Raw genomic sequence first — 25,455 nt, forward strand, 5'->3', positions numbered from 1 at the left:
GTAGTGAATGAGGATGGGGGTGGTGATGAGGGTGGTGAGGATGATGGGGGTGGAGAAGAGGATGGTGAGGACGATGGGGTGGAGAAGAGGATGGTGAGGATGATGGGGGTGGAGATGAGGATGCTGAGGAGTGTAGTGAAGGAGGATGGGGGTGGTGATGAGGGTGGTGAGGATGATGGGGGTGGAGATGAGGATGCTGAGGAGTATAGTGAAGGAGGATGGGGGTGGAGATGAGGATGCTGAGGAGTGTAGTGAAGGAGGATGGGGGTGGAGATGAGGATGCTGAGGAGTGTAGTGAAGGAGGATGGGGGTGGTGATGAGGGTGGTGAGGTGTGTAGTGAAGGAGGATGGGGGTGGAGATGAGGATGCTGAGGAGTATAGTGAAGGAGGATGGGGGTGGTGATGGGGGTGGTGAGGATGATGAGGGTGGAGATGAGGATGCTGAGGAGTGTAGTGGAGGAGGATGGGGATGGTGATGAGGATGGTGAGGATGATGGGGGTGGAGATGAGGATGGTGAGGAGTGTAGTCGGTGGTGTCTGGTATGAGGCTCCCCCCCTCCATACATGGAATGCGATGTGATCGGGGCGGGTCCCGGTCTCGGGATATAAATCGGGGGATCGGATCAGATCTCCTCCAGCCTCCGGACTCCTCTCCGATCTTTTCTCCGCTCCGACCGCCCGATCTCCTCCAGCAGCCATGGACGCCATAAAGAAGAAGATGCAAATGCTGAAGTTGGACAAAGAAAATGCGATCGACCGAGCCGAGCAAGCCGAGTCCGAGAAGAAGCAGGCGGAGGATCGCTGCAAGCAGGTACTACTACTCCCAATATACTACTACCCCCAATATTATACTACTACCCCCACTATTATACTACTAATACCCCCAGTATACTACTACCCCCACTATACTACTACTACCCCCAATATACTACTACTACCCCCAATATACTACTACTACCCCCAATATACTACTACCCCCACTATTATACTACTACTACCCCTAATATTATACTACTACCCCCAATATTATACTACTACCCTAATATACTACTACCCCCATCCCATCACTACTTCCCCCCCAACATATTACTACTCCTTTCCAATCACTACTACCCCCATCAGATTTCCCATTCAACCTAGTATCTATATCTATACTATCCCCATTATAGCACTACTACCAGCAAAATACAACAACCCCCACCAGATCTCTACAGCTTCTTTTTATACTACAATCCCCATCATGCTTCCACTACCCTACATACCATTGCTTCTCCCCCACCTAATTGCTATCCCCCCCCCCCCCAGTGATACTACCACTGCCTTCATCGTCCTACAAATGCCCCCACTACCCCAACATACTACTACCCTCATCATACCACCAGTACTATTTCACAATCCCACTGTCCCCACAATTCTGTGAGCCTCATCATACTACTACTCCACCATACTACCAGTACTACCCCCCATCCTATCACTACTACTCCAACATACTACCAGTACTACCCCCATCCTATCACTACTACTCCAAAATACTACCAGTACTACCCCCATCCTATCACTACTACTCCAACATACTACCAGTACTACCCCCATCCTATCACTACTGCTCTACCATACTACCAGTACTACCCCCCATCCTATCACTACTACTCCAAAATACTACCAGTACTACCCCCATCCTATCACTACTACCCCACCATACTACCAGTACTACCCCCACCCTATCACTACTACTCCACCATACTGCCAGTACTACCCCCATCCTATCACTACTACCCCACCATACTACCAGTACTACCCCCATCCTATCACTACTACTCCACCATACTGCCAGTACTACCCCCATCCTATCACTACTACTCCAACATACTACCAGTACTACCCCCATCCTATCACTACTGCTCTACCATACTACCAGTACTACCCCCCATCCTATCACTACTACTCCAAAATACTACCAGTACTACCCCCATCCTATCACTACTACCCCACCATACTACCAGTACTACCCCCACCCTATCACTACTACTCCACCATACTGCCAGTACTACCCCCATCCTATCACTACTACCCCACCATACTACCAGTACTACCCCCATCCTATCACTACTACTCCACCATACTGCCAGTACTACCCCCATCCTATCACTACTACTCCACCATACTACCAGTACTACCCCCATCCTATCACTACTACTCCACCATACTACCAGTACTACCCCCATCCTATCACTACTACCCCACCATACTACCAGTACTACCCCCATCCTATCACTACTACTCCACCATACTACCAGTACTACCCCCACCCTATCACTACTACTCCACCATACTACCAGTACTACCCCCATCCTATCACTACTACTCCACCATACTATCTGTACTACACACCTCATAGTTTAATTTTCCTCATTCTACAATCATTATAATACCACTACTACCCCATCATACCATAACAATTACTCCCATTATTCTGCCATCCTCCTCATACTACTACAGACCCATCATTCTACCACTGCTGCCTGTACTCTATCTAATGCATTACCCCTGTTGTCCCTCATCATCTCATTGTACTACTTCTCCCTTCTGGATCCTGGAAAGGGATACCATTGATCCTTACAAAGGCCCCGGGATGCAATGGACCACTCAGGGGTCCCACTGTGGATGTAACTGGGGAGCCCCAACACATGGAGCTTACAATTTACTGAAACTTTTAAGGTCGATTGAACTCTGAGGAGCAACGTTCTGCTGAAGGATCTTACCACATGGTGACTAATTGGAGCCATTAATGGATTTTACTGGAGAGATTGTTGGGTTTCCAGTTTAGTGAGATCATTGCAATTCTAGGAGGCTTGCAATCCATCAATCTGAGTGATCAGAGGAGCTTACAATCTACTGATCTGAGTGATCGGAGGAGCTTTCAATCTACTGATCTGAGTGATCAGAGGAGCTTACAATCTACTGATCTGAGTGATAGGAGGAGCTTTCAATCTACTGATCTGAGTGATCAGAGGAGCTTACAATCTACTGATCTGAGTGATCAGAGGAGCTTACAATCTACTGATCTGAGTGATCAGAGGAGCTTACAATCTACTGATCTGAGTGATCAGAGGAGCTTACAATCTACTGATCTGAGTGATCAGAGGAGCTTACAATCTACTGATCTGAGTGATCACAGGAGCTTACAATCTACTGATCTAAGTGATCACAGGAGCTTACAATCTACTGATCTGTGTCTGGGAGATTGAGGTCCACGCATTGGATTTGCCAGCAGAAGATAGGATGTCAAATTGGGGTTTCTGTTGAGGATTGGCCTGCAAAATAGGGTCCTTCAGATAATTGGTCAGAAGATTGGGGTAGACCTTGAGGATTGGCTGGCAGATTGAGGTCTTCTCAGAAGATCGGCACAGGATTGGTTAGCACAATAGGGGTCTCCACTGAAGACTGTAAAGAGATTGGGAATCCCACACAGGATTAGTTAGCACATTGAGAGTCTCCACCAAGAATTCGTCAGTTGATTAGGGTCCACATGGAGGGTTGGTTAGGAGATTGGGATCTCCACCGAGGATTGGCCAGGAGACTGGAGATCCCACACAAGATGAGCACATTAGGGGTCTATAGATCAAGGTCCACACAGAGGGTTGATCAGGAGATCAGGGTCCACACAAAGGGATGGTCAAGAGATCTGGGTCAATGTGGAGGGTTGGTTAGGAGATTGGGGTCCCCAGAAAGGGTTGGTCAAGAGATCTGGGTCAATGCAGAGGGTTGGTTAGGAGATTGGGGTCCCCAGAAAGGGTTGGTCAAGAGATCCGGGTCAATGTAGAGGGTTGGCCAGAAGATCAAGGTCCACACAGGGCTGGTCAGGAGATGGCAGTCCACACAGAGGATTGGTCAGGAGATTGAGGTCCACACACAGGGAAGGGTTGGCCAGGAGTTAGGGGTCCACAGAAAGGATTAGTCAAGAGATGGGGGTCCACAAAGGGGGTTGATCAGGAGAACGGGGTCCACACAAAGGGTTTATCAGGAGATCAGGGTCCACAGAAATGGTTGGTCAGAAGATCAGGATCCACACAAAAGGTTAAAATCTACAGATCTCAGGGATCACAGGAGCTTACAATCTACTGATCTGTGTCTGGGAGATTGAGGTCCACGCATTGGATTGGCCAGCAGAAGATAGGTTGGCAAATTGGGGAGAATGGGGTCCACACAGAGGGTTGGTCAGGAAATTTTGGTCAACAGAAAGGGTTGGTCAGGAGATCAGGGTCCACACAGAGAGTGGACCAGGAGATCAGGGTTCACAGGTCAGGACATTGGGGTCTACACAGAGGGATGGTCAGGAGATCGGGATCAAAACAGAGGGATGGCCAATAGTTTGGGGTCCACAGAAAGGGTTGGTCAGGAGATTGGGGTCCACACAAAGGGAAAGTCAGGCAATCAGGGTTCACACAGAGGGATGGTCAGGAGATTGGGGTTCACACAGATTGTTGGTCAGGCGATTGGGGTCTCCATATAGAGTGTAGTATGACACCAAATTTATGTTTTTGGATGGAAAAGTCAGGCATGGGGACATGAATAGTTGAGGGGGAAGGAGAAGAAGGGGTTAATGTCAGACACAACAAGCTGATAGATACAATGTAACAATGAAGTCACAATGTATTTTGTATACAATCTCTGCGCCTTCCTGTCAAATGATCCCCTAGTTAACCCAGCAAGCCCTGACTAAGCTGGAAACCCCTAACAATGATCCCCTATTGGGTCCTCTGTGGTCGGTTAACTTTCCTATTGGAAGAGTTTTTTTTTTCTGTTCAACAAATGCAAAAAAATAGGTGTTGATCCTGCCAGGAATGGGGGCTTCCCTGCACACATTTCTGGGGTTATCTCAGGAGACCACTTAGTCCTTCCGGTTCTCCTCCTATGGATTACAAGTCAATTAATGCCTCTTCTTTGGAGATGAAGACAGGGGGATGGACTGAGTGGTTTAGCAAAAGAAATCTGGGCAGGGCTGACATCACCCCAAAATCAACAGGGTGGCTCTCAGGTGTATGTTGGGTGAGTCTTGGATGAATGTTGGGTGAGTCTTAGGTGAATGTTGGGTTAATGTTGGGTTAATGTTGGGTGAATGTTGGGTTAATGTTGGGTGAATGTTGGGTGAGTCTCGGGTGAATGTTGGGTGAGTTTTGGGTGAATGTTGGGTTAATGTTGGGTGAGTCTCGGGTGAATGTTGGGTTAATGTTGGGCAAGTCTCGGGTGAATGTTGGGTTAATGCTGGGTAAGTCTTGGGTGAATGTTGGGTTAATCTCGGGTGAATGTTGGTTTAATGTTGGGTAAGTCTTGGGTGAATGTTGGGTGAGTCTCGCATGAATGTTGGGTGAATGTTGGGTTAGTCTCGGGGTTAAATTTGGGTGAGTGTCGGATGAATTTTGGGTTAATGTTGGGTGAGTCTCGGGTGAATGTTGGGTGAGTCTCGGGTGAATGTTGGGTGAGTCTCTGGTGAATGTTGGGTGAGTCTCAGGCGAATGTTGAGTGAAAATGTTGATAAATTTTTCCCTGAAGTGAACGAGGATCGTCACTTATAAATGATAATTCCGAGTGAAATGGAAAGCACTGATATGACAAAGAGTTTATTGGCCCTCGGAATGGGAGAGATCTCAATGTGTAGAATGGCTCCCCCTGCTGTCATCTGGCAGAGCAGTAATCTCTGGATTACATGTAGTATAATATTCTCTGGACGTTACAAGATCATCATAATCACTAAATGGTCCAGTGACTGCAGCAATATATGACACCATCAGCCAAACACTGAGATTCACCACAGGAATATATGACACCGACCAATCACTCAGGTCCACCACATCAGTATATGAGACCATCTGCCAATCACGCAGCTCTACCACATCAATGTACAGTATGAGACCACCGTCCAATCACTCAGCTCCACCATATCGATGGATGAGACCACCAGCCAATCACTCAGCTCCACCACATCAGTATATGAGACCACTGGCCAATCACACAGTTCCACCATATCAATGTATGAGACCACCGGCCAATCACACAGCTCCGCCATATCAATGTGTGAAACCACCGGCCAATCACCACATCAGTACACATCAGACCACATCAGAGACCACATCCACATCAGTACCACATCAATGTATGAGACCACCTTCCAATCACTCAGCTCCATCACATAAATATATAAGACCACTGGCCAATCACTCAGCTTCACCATATCCTTTTTTGAGACTGGCCAATCACACAGCTCCACCATATCAATGTATGAGACCACTGTGACAGGAGTCACTTTGGGCATGGAGGTTGTGGACCCCAAATTCCTTTAATGAGGTTGGGAGGCACCATGCCCAGCCTTGTGTGGCTTTCTTATGTTTAAGTCACTCTGCATCTTTTATGGATGCAGGGTGACCGGGAGAGTGGTGTACACTGAGAATATGGTTTGGACTACATCAAATGGGACAGTAATATGCATTACCAGTATCTCTCAGGAAATATGGAGATCTATCTTATTCCTATACACTGTAAGGCACAGGAAGTGCAACTCCTAATTTGGGCGTCCAGGAACTATGAGAGACACCATGTCTGCTAATCAATGTGTATTAGCTGCAGAGAGAGGGGGGATTGTTTCCAGCAGGCCCTCCTAAAGAATGTCTACTGATTAACTAAGTGCTTTTGTCTAAAATAGGACAGTATGTTAATTGGGTCTGAGACTATTGATAAGTATGTTAATGAGCTCACCTGGCTGTCTACTAAGGGGTGTAATTACACAGTTATTATTCATGTGGTATTCTCAAAGTGTATGTAAATGCTGTGTTTTTTTCAATAAAAGGGGAAGAAGAGAATTATTCTCACATGACCTCAATACAGAGCCTTGTCTCGTACTTGGGGGGGGGGGGGATTATTTATATGGGCTTCATGTATGGCAGATTGGAGTGGTCGATAGCTGTCCTGGTGTTTGGGAGCGGATTATCCAAGACGACTGTAACCCCTTTCGTACTTTGGGGTGTCGTTACAATTGGTGGCAAGCTGCGGGATGACTTCCACAGCCCAGAAGGACAGCTACAAGAGGACACAAGCCATGGAAGCGGAATTCGAAAGGAGGTTGCGAAAGATACCAGTAGATCGCAGGGAACCAGGGTCAGAGCAGGTCCTACTACGTTTGGGTAATTCAATTCGCTGGGAACTCTGGAAAGAAGCGCTTGCCCGTGAGCAGCGACACCAGGGAAAAATACTCCCCTCCTACCAGGAAAGGTACTGGTCACAGTACGAAGTGCGAACTGCGTTTTTGGGGACACAATCACATGAGGAATGGAAAGCCGAGTTAAGCAGGCTGGTCCAGGTGGAGATACGGTTGGATGAGGACTACAGAGCACTCCATTGGTATATAACCCAAGTGTACCCATGGAAAGCGGACAACAGCCCAACAGAAGGCTTTGGCTACAAAGGCCTGGGGCTGTTATTAGAGAGGCTGTCCAAGGACCCTGACTTGGGAGCGATTCGGAGTGGCGTTTGGAGGAAATTGCGGATTATAGAGAAGAGATGATGGATGTCATGGATATAGACTGGGCACTGGAAGATTTGGAGTTTCTAGCCAATCAAGAATGGGAGCTGGAGATCGCCTACAGACGGCTGCTTGACTCTGTTCAACGCCAGGGCTGGGCTCCCCTTGCCTGGGAAAATCCAGAAGTACCAGCTGACAGTCTGGAAATCCTGGCTGAAGATTCGACAAGGTGGCACAGTAATAGTGTGCTTTGCTCACCTTCAACCCCAGCATTAAATACAGAGGTTTTATGGCAGATGCAGCAAGTGTTGACTCACCTGGATGAACCTGCTTCTGCACAGGATGAGATTGGATGGAGGAATGCGTCTGTCCAGCAGCAGGATAAAGGTATGGGAGAAGAGGAAGCCATCTTCATTCCCCAACCATGGATTATAAATTTAATGGACTTTCCATCGGAGGATGATTTGGATTATAAATCACTTACAAAAGTGTGGGCACTGGGCCTAAGTGCCACCAGTCCATGTCCTGGACTTTCAGCAATTCCAGAGACTGGAGATTTATTAGACTTTTCTGCTGAGGAGGAACCTCCCAGTGAGCCTACAGCAGATGAGCAGCCATCCCGGCATAGCGCTGCTGTCCTCTGGAGGCAACAATTGGTGACCCAGGAAGGTGTGTGCCAGGCCACTGGCATTGCAGTTTACTTGCCAGCAGAACCACTGGCATCAGGGCCTTATGTCACTGAGCTCTGTCCAACACCAAGAGCAGCATCTGTGGAGTTACAAGAAACTTCTACAGCAGAAGCGCTGACAACTGGACAGAGGGTCCAAGACCTCTGCTCTACACCTGTGGTAGTTCTGGAGGCCCAGGGTGAAAAGGTGGCGGTCCCTTCCCAGCAGCAGAGTGTGTCCCAGAATGATGACACCAACCCAGCAGAAGGGCTGGCAACAGAGCAGAGTGCTGCTGGCCTCTGCCCTCAACTTACAAAGGATGGATTTCCTGAGAAGGTGGATGAGACTACAATCCCCACCTGTATACCCCAGGGATGCTGGGCAGTCGGCCCAGATCCCCAACAGCATGAAGAAGTGAGCCCCACCACCCTGTCCTCTCTCCAGCAGCTGAAAGGAATCCTGGGAGAAGGGCCAGTTCATGCTTCTTCCCCACAGAGGGGATGTTCTACAAGAGAGGCAGAGGTTGGCTGGGTGAGTGACGTTCTGTCCCGGACAATTTGTTTGGGGTACTTTGTGGGTGCAGACATTGGAGGACTGGAAATACGGACTAACTTCGAAGTAAACCCGTTTGGGGTCCCCTTTTGTGTTAGTCTCCTGCCAAAAGGGGAGTATTGTGACAGGAGTCACTTTGGGCATGGGGGTTGTGGACCCCAAATTCCTTTAAAGAGGTTGGGAGGCACCATGTCCAGCCTTGTGTGACTTTCTTATGTTTAAGTCACCCTGCATCTTTTATGGATGCAGGGTGACTGGGAGGGTGGTGTACACTGAGAATATGGTTTGGACTAAATCAAATGGGACAGTAATATGCATTACCAGTATCTCTAAGGAAATATGGAAATCTATCTTATTCCTATACACTGTAAGGCACAGGAAGTGCAACTCCTAATTTGGGCGTCCAGGAACTATGAGAGACACCATGTCTGCTAATCAATGTATATTAGCTGCAGAGAGAGGGGTGGATTGTTTCCAGCAGCCCCTCCTAAAGAATGTCTACTGATTAACTAAGTGCTTTTGTCTAAAATAGGACAGTATGTTCATTGGGTCTGAGACTATTGATAAGTATGTTAATGAGCTCACCTGACTGTCTACTAAGGGATGTAATTACACAGTCATTGTTCATGTGGTATTCTCAAAGTGTATATAAATGCTGTGTTTCTTTCAATAGAGGAGTAGAAGAGAGTTATTCTCACTTGACCTCAATACGGAGCCTTGTCTCGTACTTGGGGGGGGGGGGGATTATTTGTATGGGCTTCATGTATGGCGGTTTGGAGTGGTCGATAGTTGTCCTGGTGTTCGGGAGCGGATTATCCTAGACGACTGTAACCCCTTTCATACTTTGGGGTGTCGTTACAACCACCACGTCAGTATATGAGACCACCGGCCAATCACTGAGATCCCCCACATCAATGTGGACCAATTGATCAATGAGACCACATCAGTACACATCAGACCACATCAGAGACCACATCCACATCAGTAACACATCAATGTACAGTATGAGACCACCGTCCAATCACTCAGCTCCACCACATAAGTATATGAGACCACTGGCCAATCACTCAGCTCCACCATATCAATGTATGAGACCACCATATCAATGGATGAGACCACCGGCCAATCACTCAGCTCCACCACATCAGTATATGAGACCACTGGCCAATCATACAGTTCCACCATATCAATGTATGAGACCACCGGCCAATCACACAGCTCCGCCACATCAATGTATGAAACCACCGGCCAATCACCACATCAGTACACATCACACCACATCAGAGACCACATCCACATTTGTACCACATCAATGTATGAGACCACCTTCCAATCACTCAGCTCCACCACATAAATATATGAGACCACTGGCCAATCACTCAGCTTCACCATATCATTTTTTGAGACTGGCCAATCACACAGCTCCACCATATCAATGTATGAGACCACCGGTAAATCGCTCGGCTCTGTCATATCAATGTATGGGACCACCAGCCAATCACTCCACCACCTCAATATAGGACACCACCATCCAGTCACCCAGTTCCACTTCATCAATGTACAGTATGAGACCACTGGCCAATCACTTAGCTCCACTATATCAATGTATGAGTCCACCGTTCAATCACTTAGCTCCACCACACCAATATATAAGACCACCGTCCAATCATTTAGCTCCACCACATCAATGTGTGAGACCACTGACCAATCACCCAGCTCCACCACATCAATGTACAGTATTAGACCATCGTCCAATCATGCAGCTCCGCCATATCAATGTATGAGACCACTGACCAATCACCCAGCACCACCACATCAATGTACAGTATGAGACCACCGTTCAATCACACAGCTCCGCCATATCAATGTATGAGACCACTGACCAATCACCCAGCACCACCACATCAATGTACAGTATGAGACCACCGTTCAATCACACAGCTCCGCCATATCAATGTATGAGACCACTGGCCAATCGCTTGGCTCTGCCATATCAATGTATGAGACCACCAGCCAATCACTCAGCTCCACCATCTTAATGTATATGAACACTGGCCAATCACACCGTTCCACCACATCAATGTATAATACAAGGTATGTCCCCTCACCTATAATACAATGTATGGGTCCCCTCACCTATAATACAATGTATGGATCTCCTCACCTATAATACAATGTATGGGTCTCCTCATCTATAATACAATGTATGGGTCTCCTCATCTATAATACAATGTATGGGTCCCCTCACCTATAATACAATGTATGGATCTCCTCACCTATAATACAATGTATGGGTCTCCTCACCTATAATACAATGTATGGGTCTCCTCATCTATAATACAATGTATGGGTCTCCTCATCTATAATACAATGTATGGGTCTCCTCACCTATAATACAATGTATGGATCTCCTCACCTATAATACAATGTATGGGTCTCCTCACCTATAATACAATGTATGGGTCTCCTCACCTATAATACAATGTATGTGTCTCCACAGCTAGAAGAAGAGGTGATGGAGATGCAGAAGAAGCTGAAGGGCACAGAGGACGAGGTGGAGAAATATTCAGAGTCTGTGAAGGATGCTCAGGAGAGGCTGGAGCTGGCGGAGAAGAAAGCTGGAGATGTAAGTACATGTTCTTATAGAATTGATCCCCCATTTTCATCATCACCCTCTGCCTCCTCCCGATCTGAATATCCTGCAAAACCTTACTGAAAGTTCCACCAGTCCATCCAATCCTCAAATCTCATTGTCAAACTTTAAGTCCACCCACCGTATGCCAATAATTACCCTCCCCCTTTCCTTCTTCAATCTCTTCATCTTTATTTCCTTCTTCCTCCTTCCCAAACATTCCCTTCCTTTCCTTCATTCTTCTCTTAACATTTCCTTCCTCGTCATTTCCTTCATCTTCCTTCCCAAACATTCCCTTCTTCATCCTTCCCTTCATACTCATTCCCAAACATTCCAATCTTCATCCTTTCCTTCATCCTTCTTACCAAACATTCCCTTCTTCTTCCTTTCTTTTACCCTCCTTCCCAAATATTGCCTTCTTCATCCTTTCTTTCACACTCCTTCCCAAACATTCCCTTCTTCATCCTTTCGATTACCCGTCCTCCCAAACATTCCCCTCTTCATCCTTCCCAAACATTCCCTCCTTCATCCTTTCGATCACTCTTCTTCCCAAGCATTCCAATCTTCATGCTTTCCATCACCCTCCTTCCCAAACATTCCCTCCTTCATCCTTTCAAGCTCCCGTCTTCCCAAACATTCCCTCCTTCATCCTTTCGAGCTCCCGTCTTTCCCAAACATTCCCTTCTTCATCCTTTCGAGCTCCCGTCTTCCCAAACATTCCCTTTTTCATCCTTTCGATCACTCTTCTTCCCAAACATTCCCTTCTTCATCCTTTCCTTCTCCCTTCTTCCCAAACATTCCCTTCTTCATTATTCCTTTCACCCTCCCCAAACATTCCCATCTTCATCCTTTCCTTCTCCCTTCTTCCCAAACATTCCCTTCTTCATCCTTCCCAAACATTCCCTTCTTTATCCTTTCGATCACTCTTCTTCCCAAATATTCCCTTCTTCACCCTTTTGATCACTCTCCTTCCCAAACATTATCTTCTTCATCCTTTCCTTCATCCTCCTTCCCCAGCATTCCCTTCTTCATCCTTTCCTTCATCCTCCTTCCCAAACATTATCTTCTTCATCCTTTCCTTCATCCTCCTTCCCCAGCATTCCCTTCTTCATCCTTTCCTTCATCCTCCTTCCCAAACATTATCTTCTTCATCCTTTCCTTCATCCTCCTTCCCCGGCATTCCCTTCGTCATCATTTCCTTCATCCTCCTTCCCAAACATTATCTTCTTCATCCTTTCCTTCATCCTCCTTCCCCAGCATTCCCTTCTTCATCCTTTCCTTCATCCTCCTTCCCAAATATTCCCTTCTTCTTTCTTTCTTTCACCCTCCTTCCCAAATATTCCCTTCTTCGTCCTTTTTTTTCACCCTCCTTCCCAAATATTCCCTTCTTCATCCTTTCTTTCACCCTCCTTCCCAAATATTCCCTTCTTCATCCTTTCAATTACCCGTCTTCCCAAACATTCCCTCCTTCATCCTTTCAAGCTCCTGTCTTTCCCAAACATTCCCTTTTTCATCCTTTCAAGCTCCCGTCTTCCCAAACATTCCCTTCTTCATCCTTTCCTTCATCCTCCTTCCCAAACATTCCCTTCTTCATATTTTCCTTCATCCTCCTTCCCCAGCATTCCCTTCTTCATCCTTTCCTTCAGCCTCCTTCCCAAACATTATCTTCTTCATCCTTTCCTTCATCCTCCTTCCCCAGCATTCCCTTCTTCATCCTTTCCTTCATCCTCCTTCCCATATATTCCCTTCTTCTTCCTTTCTTTCACCCTCCTTCCCAAATATTCCCTTCTTCATCCTTTTTTTCACCCTCCTTCCCAAACATTCCCTTCTTCATATTTTCCTTCATCCTCCTTCCCCAGCATTCCCTTCTTCATCCTTTCCTTCAGCCTCCTTCCCAAACATTATCTTCTTCATCCTTTCCTTCATCCTCCTTCCCCAGCATTCCCTTCTTCATCCTTTCCTTCATCCTCCTTCCCAAATATTCCCTTCTTCTTCCTTTCTTTCACCCTCCTTCCCAAACATTCCCTTCTTCATCCTTTCGAGCTCCCGTCTTCCCAAACATTCCCTCCTTCATCCTTTCGAGCTCCCGTCTTCACAAACATTCCCTTCTTCATCCTATCGATCACTCTTCTTCCCAAACATTCCCTTCTTCATCCTTTCCTTCTCCCTTCTTCCCAAACATTCCCTTCTTCATTATTCCTTTCACCCTCCCCAAACATTCCCTTCTTCATCCTTTCGAGCACCCGTCTTCCCAAACATTCCCTTCTTCGTCCTTCCCAAACTTTCCCTTCTTCATCCTTTCGATCACTCTTCTTCCCAAACGTTCCAATCTCCATGCTTTCCATCACACTCCTTCCCAAACATTCCCTCCTTCATCCTTTCGAGCTCTCGTCTTCCCAAACATTCCCTTCTTCATCCTTTCGATCACTCTTATTCCCAAACACTCCCTTCTTCATCCTTTCCTTCTCCCTTCTTCCCAAACATTCCCTTCTTCATTATTCCTTTCATCCTCCCCAAAAATTTCCTTCTTCATCCTTTTGAGCAACCGTCTTCCCAAACATTCCCTTCTTCATCCTTTCCAAACATTCCCTTCTTCATCCTTTTGCTCACTCTCCTTCCCAAACATTCCCTTCTTCATCTTTTCCTTAATCCTCCTTCCCCAGCATTCCCTTCTTCATCCTTTCCTTCATCCTCCTTCCCAAACATTCCCTTCTTTGTTCTTTCCTTCATCCTCCTTCCCAAACATTCACTTCTTCATCCTTCCCTTCATCCTTCTTCCCAAAGATTCCCTTCTTCATCCTTTTAACCACCCTCCTTCCCAAACATTTCCTTCTTCATCATTCCTTCATCCTCCTTCCCAAACATTCCCTTCTTCATCTTTTCCTTCATCCTCCTTCCCAAACATTTCCTTCTTCATCCTTTTGATCACTCTTCTTCCCAAACATTCCCTTCTTTGTTCTTTCCTTCATCCTCCTTCCCAAACATTCCTTTCTTCATCATTTCCTTCATCCTCCTTCCTAAACAGAAGTAGAACTCTTTATTGAACAGTCACACAGTTTATATACAGCATGGACCTCCCCCTCCTGATCAGATTACCACACACAGGTCAGGGGTTGCCTGATTACATTATCATTTGCAGATTAAATTCTATACAGAAATAGAATTAACCTGAACTAATTATCTAGCCATCTGGACAGAACAATGTGAGGTCATTAACATTTAACAATGGGACAGGCAGACTTAACACAATCCACACCCCAGCTCAATAGATAGACAATAGGACAAGACAATGACAATGACAGTCTGTCCGTCTAATACATTGAAACACATGGAATACACATCTAGGTCTCACAGACTCCATGGCAACAGGCAACAGGTCTCACAGTGCAAAGTGGGATCAAATCTTCACGTTTCTTGAGAGCCACCATTGACAAATATCACTCTCCCATCTGAAGCCATCCAAACCATTCTCTCAGCGTCCCCCAAGTATCTGTCCCTCACTCCCAGTGACGGTGAACACTGTCACAGTGACCCTGATCAGGTGATGGGTGTGTATGTGATGGGTGTATGAATGAAACGATCCGCCAGTGACTCTTCATGTTCTGCGTTCAGGATCTTGTATTTCCGCCATCTTGGATGCAGCCAGTAAACAATGCGATCAATGAATAACAAAGAGCGTTCGTTTCTATGGCTGGAAACTATTAGAAATGTTTCCTATAACAACACCAGTACCCCTGTAGCAGAGAGGTTGGAGTATGGGTGTTTGAGAAGAGTCAACAGATGAGAGTCACAGGGACTTTACATGAAGATTATGGGGTCTGGGGGGGGGGGGGGGGGTGCTGTATGGTTGGGAAAGCTCATTTGATGGGAATAGGACATTACATGGAGAGGACGGGGTGTTCAGGGGGATGAGTGGTTTGGAAGGGTTTATAGATGGGAGAAGGACATAACATGAAAGGCTGGAGTGTTGAAGGGATAGGTGATTGGGAAGGGTGATTAGATGGGAGGAGGACAATACATGGAGGGGGTGGGGTGTTCTAGGGAAGGGATCCTCAAACTGCGGCCCTCCAGCTGTTGTGGAACTACACATCCCATGAAGCATTGTAAAACTCTGACATTCACAGACATGACTAAGCTTGATGGGAATTGTAGTTCCTGAACATCTGGAGGGCCGTAGTTTGAAGACCCCTGTTCTTGGGGATGGATGGTTGGGAAGGGTCAATGGATGTGAAGAGGACATTACATGGCGAGGACGGGGTGTTGGGGGGATGGATGGTTGGGAAAGCTCATTTGATGGGAGGAGGACATTACATGGAGAGGACGGGGTGTTCAGGGGGATGAGTGGTTTGGAAGGGTTTATAGATGGGAGAAGGACATAACATGAAAGGCTGGAGTGTTGGAGGGATAGGTGATTGGGAAGGGTGATTAGATGGGAGGAGGACAATACATGGAGGGGATTGGGTGTTCTAGGGGATGGATGGTTGGGAAGGGTCAATGGATGTGAAGAGGACATTACATGGAGAGTATGGGGTGTTGGGGGGGATGGATGGTTGGGAAAGCTCATTGGATGGGAGGACATTACATGGAGAGGACAGGGTGTTTGAGCAGATGAGTGGTTGGGAAGGGTTAATAGATGGGGAAATTATATAACATGGATAGGCTGGAGGGTTGGGGAGAGTTAATAGATGGGAGGAGGACAATGCAAGGAGGGGATACGGTGTTCTAGGGGATGGATAGTTTGGAAGAGTCAATGGATGCGAAGAGGACATTACATGGAGAGTATGGGGTGTTGAGGGGATGAATGGTTGGGAAGGGTCAAGGGATAGGAGGAGCGCATTTCATGGAGAGGACGAGGTATTGGGGTGGTTAATAGATGGGAGGAGGACATTACATGGAGATGACAGGGTGTTAGGGGATGGGTGTTTTGGAAGGGTTAATGGAAGGGGGACATTATATAGAGAGGCTGGGGTGTTAGAGGGATGGGTGGCTGGGAAAAGTTAATAGATGGGAAGGGGGCATTGCACAGAAAGGACAGTGTGTCAGGGGTATGGATAGTTGGAAAAGGTGAATGGATGGGAGGAGGACATTACATGAAGAGAACGGGGTGTTAGAGCGATGATTGGTTGGGAAAGGTCAATGGATAGGAAGACATTGCGTGGAGAGGATGGGGTGTTGGATGGTCGGGGAAGGTCAATGGATGGGAGGAGTACATTACATAGAGAGGATGGGGGGGGGGGACCGGGGGACGGGTGGTTGGTAAGGGTTATTGGATGGGAGGGTGACATTACATGGAGGGGACAGGGTGTTGGGGGATGGGTGGTTGGTAAGAGGTAATAGATGGGAGGAGGGCAATACACTGAGGGGATGGGGTGTTCTAGGTGATGGAAGGTTAGGAAGGATAGATGCGAAGAGGATGTTACATAGAGAGGGTGGGGTGTTGGGGGGATGGATGATTGGGAAGGGTTAATAAATGTAAGGGGGAAATTACACAAAGAGGACAGTGTTTCGGGGGTGTGGATAGTTGGAAAAGGTAAATGGATGGGAGGAGGACATTACATGGAGTAGATGGGGTGTTGTGAGTTTGGATGGTTGGGCAATGTCAATGGATGGGTCGAGGACATTTCATGGAGAGGCTAGGGTGTTAAGAGGGCAGATCATGGAAAAGGGTTAATAGATAGGAGGAGGATATTAAAAGGGGAGAATGGGGTGTTTGGGCATACATAGTTGGGAGGACTAAATGGATGGGAGGGGGACATTACATGGAGAGGACAGTGTGACAGAGGTATAGATTATTGGGGAAGGGTCAATGGATAAGAGGACATTACATGGAGAGGACGGGGTTTTGGGGGGGATGAATTGTTTGGAATGGTAAAGGAATGGGTGGAGGACATTACATGATGAGGATTGGGTGTTGGGGGGGATGAAAGTTTGAGGAAGGTTAATGGATGGGAGGAGGACATCACATGGAGAGCACATTGTGTTGGAAGAATGGATTGTTGGGAAGGGTAAAGAGATGGGTGGATGACATTATAGGGAGAGGACAGGGTGTTGGGAGTAAAGATGGTTGGGAAGGGTCAATGGATGGGAAGAGGACATTTCATGGAGAGGATGGGGTGTTGGGGGGATGGGTGGTTGAGCAAGGGTTAATAGATAGGAAGAGGACATTACATGGAGAGGATGGGGTGTTGAGGGTTTGGGGGGGGGGGGTTGAGTGGTTGGGAAGGGATGATAGATAGAAGGAGGACATTACATGGAGAGGATTGGGTATTGGGGGCATGTATGGTTGAGGAAGGCTAATGGATGGGAGGGGGGCATTACATGGAGGGGATGGGGTGTGGGGGGGGGGTAATTAGTGATTGGGAGGAGGACATTATATGGAGAAGATGGGGTGTAGGGGAGATGGGTGGTTGAGAAGGGTTTATAAATGGGACAGGGATATTTCATGGAAAGTATAGGGTGTTTTGGGGATAGATGGTTGGGAAGGGTTAATAGATAGTTGGAAAGGTAAATGGATGGGGGGAGGACATTACATGGAGTAGATGGGGTGTTGTGAGTTTGGATGGTTGGGCAATGTCAATGGATGGGTCGAGAACATTACATGGAGAGGCTAGGGTGTTAAGAGGACAGATCATGGAAAAGGGTTAATCGATAGGAGGAGGACTTTAAAAGGGGAGAATGGGGTGTTGGGGGATAAATAGTTGGGAAGGCTCAATGGATGGGAGGGGGACATTACACAAAGAGGACAGTGTGACAGAGGTATAGATTATTGGGAAGGGTCAATGGATAGGAGGACATTACATGGAGGGGATGGGGTGTTGGGGGAATGTAAGCTTGAGGAAGGTTAATGGTTCAGAGGAGGACATCACATGGAGGGCACAGGGTGTTGGAGGGATGGATTGTTGGGAAGGGGAAAGGGATGGGTGGGTGACATTATAGGGAGAGGACAGGGTGGTGGGAGTAAAGATGGTTGGGAAGGGTCAATGGATGGGAAGAGGACATTTCCTTGAGAGGATGGGGGTGTTGGGGGGATAGGTGGTTGAGAAGGGTTAATAGATAGAAGGAGGACATTACATGGAGAGGATTGGGTATTGGGGGGGGGGGGGTGTATGGTTGAGGAAGGCTAATGGATGGGAGGGGGGCATTACATGGAGGGGATGGGGTGTTGGGAGGGAGGAGGCTGATGAGTGATTGGGAAGGGTTGATAGATGGGAGGAGGACATTACATGGAGAGGATGGGGTGTTGTGGAGGGGGGGGGGGCATGAGTGATTAGGAAGGGTTTATATATGGGAGGAGGACATTATATGGAGAAGATTGGGTGTTGAGGGGGATGAGTGATTTGGGAAGGGTTGATAGATGGGAGGAGGACATTACATAGAGAGAATGGGGTGTTGGGGAGATGGGTGGTTGAGAAGGGTTTTCTAAATGGGACAGGGAAATTTCATGGAGAGGATGGGTTGTTTTGGGGATAGGTGGTTGGGAAGGGTTATTAGAGGAGAGGGGGAAATGACATGGAGAGGATGGGGTGTTGGGGGGATGAGTGGTTGGGAAGGGTTATTAGAGGAGAGGGGGAAATGACATGGAGAGGATGGGGTGTTGGGGGGATGTGTGGTTGGGAAGGGTTATTAGAGGAGAGGGGGAAATGACATGGAGAGGATGGGGTGTTGGGGGGATGAGTGGTTGGGAAGGGTTATTAGAGGAGAGGGGGGAATTACATGGAGAGGATGGGGTGTTGGGGGGATGAGTGGTTGGGAAGGGTTATTAGAGGAGAGGGGAAAATTACATGGAGAGGATGGGGTGTTGGGGGGATGAGTGGTTGGGAAGGGTTATTAGAGGAGAGGGGGAAATTATATGGAGAGGATGGGGTGTTGGGGGGGATGAGTGGTTGGGAAGGGTTATTAGAGGAGAGGGGGAAATTATATGGAGAGGATGGGGTGTTGGGGGGATGAGTGGTTGGGAAGGGTTATTAGAGGAGAGGGGGACATTACATGGAGAGGATGGGGTGTTGGGGGGGATGAGTGGTTGGGAAGGGCAATAGATGGGAGGAGGACAATACAAGGAGAGAACGGGATGTTGAGGGGTGGATGGTTGGTAGGGATGATCGAACTTTTCAAAAGTTCGGTTCGGCCAGAACATCCGAACTACCCGAAAGTTCGGCCCGGATTTCAGAACCCCATTGAAATCAATGGGACCCGAACTTCGGTAATCAAAAAACACCATTTTGAAGCCCTAAAACCCAATAAATGCCCCTAAAAAGTGCCTAGGGTTCTAGGTCATGCCCCAGAGACTATGAATCACACAAAAAAAAGTTCTTAAAAATTGTCATTTTTGATAGAGAGACAATTATTGAAAAAAAAAAAAAAAAAACTTTAGATTTAGTATCTGGGGGGGGGGGGGGGTCTAAAAAGTGTACCTGTGAAGTTTCAGCTCTGTAGCATGTCCAGAACCAGAAAAAAAAGATTGTTTGTATTTTGTCACTTATAGAACAGGTTAGTGGCTTCTCTCTTTTCACACCTTGCCGGTTTAGTAGCAAGGGTTTTTTTGGGCATTTTTTGGGGTCTTTTCAGGCAGGCAAAACATCTGAACTTGTGTATAGTTGTATTAGAGCTGCACAATTAATCGTTAAAAAATGGCGATCTCCATTCACCCCCCTGACGATCTGCATGTCCTCGATTCTTACTGAGCCGTTTTCTGCTCACTCACCGCTGTAAAAAAAAAAAAAAAAAAAAAGTCCTTGGCAAATGTTTATAAACATTGTTAAAGCTGCGAGATAAGTATAAACAAAATGCTTTACAATGTATCTTTTCCTTCTTTACATCAAAGGAATGAACTTCCTGCTGGAAGGGAGAGCAGTTTAACCTCTTAAAGTATTTTTTGCTAGAAAATTACTTAGAACCCCCAAACATTATATATATATTTTTTTAGCAGAGACTCTAGAGAATAAAATGGCGATCATTGCAATCTTTTATGTCACACGGTATTTGTGCAGAAGTCTTTCAAACGCAGTTTTTTGGGAAAAAAATACAAGTTAGCCCAATTGTTTTTTTATATAATGTAAAAGATGATGTTGCGCCGAGAATCGTGAGAGAATCGTGATCTTTATTCTAAGCAAAAAAATTGTGATTCTCATTTTAGCCAGAATCGTGCAGCTCTAACTGGTATATATACCACTATACACAAGTTCAGATGTTATGCCTGCCTCCAAAGAACCCAAAAAAATGCCCAAAAAAACGCTTGCTACTAAACCGGCAAGGTGTGAAAAGCAAGAAGCCACTAACCTGTTCTATAAGTGACAAAATACAAACAATCTTTTTTTTTCTGGTTCTGGACATGCTACAGAGCTGAAACTTCACAGGTACACTTTTTAGACCCCCCAGACACAAAATCACACAAAAAAAGTTCTTAAAAATTGTCATTTTTGATAGAGAGCCAATTATTGAAAAAATGAAAAAAAAAAAAAAAGTAAAAAAAAAAAAATTCTTTGGATTTAGTATCTGGGGGGTATAAAAAGTGTACCTGTGAAGTTTCAGCTCTGTAGCATGTCCAGAACCAGAAAAAAAAAGATTGTTTGTATTTTGTCACTTATAGAACAGGTTAGTGGCTTCTGGCTTTTCACACCTTGCCGGTTTAGTAGCAAGCGTTTTTTTGGGCATTTTTTGGGTTCTTTGGAGGCAGGAAAAATATCGGAACTTGTGTATAGTGGTATATATACCACTATACACAAGTTCAGATGTTTTGCCTGCCTCCAAAGAACCCCAAAAAATGCCGGAAAAAACGCTAGCCTCAAAAAAAAAAAAAAACGCCCAGGTGTGTTGTTGCAGGCATTTTTTGGGGGTTTTTGGAGGCAGGCAAAACATCTGAACTTGTGTATAGTGGTATATATACACACATACTTATATGTATTTCACACTTAGACATATATAGGTGTGATAGCAGCGTAACTATATTGGTGTTAATTATTTCATTAGCGCAAGTAATTTTTTTCTGCTCCTTTCACACCTATATATGTGCAGGTGTATATATACATACATGGGTGTGTATATATACCCCCTATACACATTTTCAGATGTCATGCCTGACTCCAAACATGTGCTCAAAAGATCCCTATGGACGCTGCAGGCAAAAAGAATGCTGACGGGGCGAAGCCATATTACTGCAGAGAAAGTGACGAAAGAGAAACAATCTTTTCTCTATAGCGGTCACCCTGATATGGAAGGGTTTTGTCACCCTGCCATAGCAGTCACTGTCAGTTAACCCTACACTACACTACAGTCCCCTTACACTTAACACTTTCCCTACAGAAACTGAATAAATTAAAGCTAACTAAAGTGGAAAATAGCACCCTAACTACACTAGATATCCCTTTCCTCACACTAAAAATTGCTAAATGACATTTTGTAACACTTTGTAACAGAAGTAACAGAACAGCATTCCACTCTCTTCCATGTCCCGTATAAGAATGCTAGGAATTTGGCGGGGGCTATCTTATATACTGGGGGGCGAATTCACTAATGATTGGTCTATGGACCCCCTAGTCACTCCAATCACATTCCTAGCATTCTCCTGCCCCCTCAATTGGCTTTTACTAATGGTTCTGGTCCAATCATGGGCTTTTAAAGCCCATTTCCTGTTCCATTGCATTTTGGTCGGTTCTGGTTGCCGAATTCCGAACTTTTTGGGCAAAAAGTTATAAATTCTGCCGAACCTCGAACAGCCAATGTTCCGAACCCGAACCGTTCGATCATCCCTAGTGGTTGGGAAGGGTTAATGGATGAGGGGAAATACAAAGAGAGGACAGTATGGTTGGGAAGGGTTAACACATAGGCGGGCAGTGGGTGGAGAGAGTGGAGTGGGCGGGGTTGGGACTCTTTTGGGTGGATGCAGTGATGTTGGTGGGTCAGTCTCTCAGGAGGACAGGCAGGGAGGAGGGAGTGCTGGTCCAGGATGAGGTATGACAGTGCTGGTCCAGGATGAGGTATGACAGTGCTGGTCCAGGATGAGGGATGACAGGTATCAGGTAGAAGAGGAATCACGTCCTCTGTCATTTCTTGTCACATTCCCCGCTGGCTCTCTCCTGTCTCAGCTCTCTCTCTCTGCTGTCTCCCTCCTCACGCTGCACCCATAGTATCCGTCTACCTGTCCTTGCTTACCCTGTGATCAGCTTTCCTCTTCCTATTGGTTGGGTTTAGTTGCAGATAGAGCAATGCTGTGTTCCTGGAATGTGAGGTTTGATGTCAGAAGAGCTGACAATCTTTTGATAAGATGAGATTTAGAAGAGGCTTATCTGTAGGTCGGCTCTGCCCGGTGCCCAGTCCATACAGGCCGTCAGGAAGAAGATCCAAAACCTTCAGAAGTTGGTGGACGATGCCGAGGATCGAGGTGATGCGAAGCAGAGGGAGCTGAATATAGAGAGAGAAAATCGGGAGAGGGTAAGACAGGGACCAATGAACCTCTGTCCCTTTGATGGACTGTGCTGCCATGCTGAATGTAGGATGGACTGTGCGGGGGTCCTCAACCACTATTTTTGGGATGAACTGGTCTGAGGTGTTTAACCTCTGTCCCTGGGATGGACCGTGCTGTGTTCCTCAACCCCTTATCTGGAATGGACCGTGCTGGGGTCCTCAACCTTTGTCCCTGGGGTGGACCGTGCTGGGGTCCTCAACATTTGTCCCTGGGATGGACCGTGCTGGGGTCCTCAACCTTTGTCCTTGGGATGGACCGTGCTGAGGTCCTCAACCTCTGTCCCTGGGATGGATCATACTTGGGCGTTCAGCCTCTGTTCCTGGAATGGACCGTGCTGGGGTCCTCAACCTCTGTCCCTGGGATGGACCGTGCTGAGGTCCTCAACCTCTGTCCCTGGGATGGATTGTACTTGGGTGTTCAGCCTCTGTCCCTGGGATGGATCGTGCTGGGGTCCTCAACCTCTGTCCCTGGGATGGACCGTGCTGAGGTCCTCAGCCTCTGTCCCTGGGATGGATCGTACTTGGGTGTTCAGCCTCTGTCCCTGGGATGAACCGTATTTGGGTGTTCAGCCTCTGTCCCTGGGATGGACCGTATTTGGGTGTTCAGCCTCTGTCCCTGGGATGGACCTTTTTTTGGTGTTCAGCCTCTGTACCTGGGATGGACCGTGCTGGGGTCCTCAACCTCTGTCCACAGGACAGGCTGTGCTGGATCAGTATATAGGATGTGTGTATATAGGATGTATATAGGATGTGTGTGTGTATATAGGATGTATATATATATATATATATATATATATAGGATGTATATATGATGTGTGTATATAGGATGTATATAGGATGTGTGTATGTAGGATGTGTGTATAGGATGTATATAGGATGTGTGTATATAGGATGTATATAGGATGTGTGTGTGTGTATAGGATGTGTATATATAGGATGTGTATATATATATATATATATATATATATATATATATATAGGATGTATATATGATGTGTGTATATAGGGTGTATATATGATGTGTGTATATAGGATGTATATAGGATGTATATCGGATGTGTGTATATAGGATGTATATAGGATGTGTGTATATAGGATGTATATATGATGTGTGTATATAGGATGAATATCGGATGTGTGTATATAGGATGTATATAGGATGTGTGTGTATATAGGATGTATATAGGATGTATATCAGATGTGTGTATATAGGTTGTGTATATATAGGATGTATATAGGATGTGTGTATATAGGATGTGTGTATATAGGATGTATATAGGATGTGTGTATATAGGATGTATATAGGATGTGTGTATATAGGATGTATATAGGATGTGTGTGTGTATATAGGATGTGTGTATATAGGAAGTATATAGGATGTGTGTGTATATAGGATGTGTGCATATAGGATGTGTGTATATAGGAAGTATGTAGGATGTGTGTGTATATAGGATGTGTGTATATTGGATGTATATAGGATGTGTGTATATAGGATGTGTGTATATAGGATGTATATAGGATGTGTGTATATAGGATGTGTGTGTGTGTGTGTGTATAGGATGTGTGTATATAGGTTGTGTATATATAGGATGTATATAGGATGTGTGTATATAGGATGTATATAGGATGTGTGTGTGTGTGTGTATATAGGATGTATGTATATACTGTATATAGGGTGTGTGTGTATATAGGATGTATATAGGATGTAGGTCTAAAGCATGTGTGTGTATATAGGATGTGTGTATTGTAAGGGAAACCGCGACCCACAACGTATTTACTTCCGTCAGTATACGGCTTCCTGCAGTCTTGAACATAGATTTCAGATTTTCCAGCTGCCCCCATACAAAGCTAGCCGACAACTTAGCTTGTATGTGTCTGAAAATCATCAACTCCTGTATTAAAAAAGAAACAGACTTTTATACACTTGAGAAGTATGTCAGTCACTACATCAAGAATGACCCGAATATTTGCCCAAAACATCACACAATGGTTAGATAATGAGGTACAGCTGACTCATGGCTAATCCCATCTAGACAAGGTTATCATTCACATGCTAATTAACTCAGCGCACATAAACCAGCCTGGAGGACCAAACTGCCAGCAACAAGGCTAAAACAAAATACAATCCACATTATTATAAGTGTAAACACAAAGTAAATCAGCATAATTACGAGGTGTGGAAGACAGGTGACTGAGCTGATGATATTCGCATCTGCTAGGAGTCTGACTGTGTGAATCCTTATTGGCAATAGGCAGCTAGGTCAAGAGTCCCATATATTCTTTGAGATATATTGTTGACAAATATTACTGTCCCATTTGAGTAATCCAAACCATATTCTGTGTCCATTAAGTCCATCATTTTCTTGGTCACCCTGTGCCAATAATAGACACAGGGTGACTTACACATAAGAAGGGCCTAGGGAGCTTAAACAGGGATTTCCCAACCTCTCTAAGGTACGCTGGGTTCCACAGGCCCCCCAACCAAAGTGACTCCCGTCACATGTTTATACGATGTATGTATATAGGATCAACAACTAACACTTACAAGTCAGCAGTAGCAGCCTCCATATTACCTCAGTAAGGGTTGTCATAATAACCCGTTCCGTCATATAAATGTCATAGAAAGA

General features: G+C 46.0%; 1 protein-coding gene across 4 annotated transcripts in view; it reads left to right on the forward strand.

Annotated features, from left to right (window-relative positions):
• Window positions 1-641: 641 nt before the first annotated feature.
• LOC309554785 (uncharacterized protein) overlaps window positions 642-25,455 on the forward strand; it is a 43,393-nt gene continuing 18,579 nt past the window's right edge. Inside the window, exons 1-2 of one of the 4 annotated variants that reach the window (XM_082256486.1) lie at window positions 642-811; window positions 11,237-11,362. In XM_082256486.1, coding sequence (XP_082112612.1) covers window positions 698-811; window positions 11,237-11,362 — 240 coding nt within the window. In that variant the 5' untranslated portion in view covers window positions 642-697. The remainder of the gene's footprint in view (window positions 812-11,236; window positions 11,363-25,455) is intronic. The other 3 variants (XM_082256485.1, XM_082256484.1, XM_082256483.1) reach the window with 3 other exon arrangements.

This window comes from Pelophylax lessonae (assembly GCF_965119305.1).
Source record: "Pelophylax lessonae genome assembly, chromosome: 1".
Classification (NCBI taxonomy): Eukaryota; Metazoa; Chordata; class Amphibia; order Anura; family Ranidae; genus Pelophylax; species Pelophylax lessonae.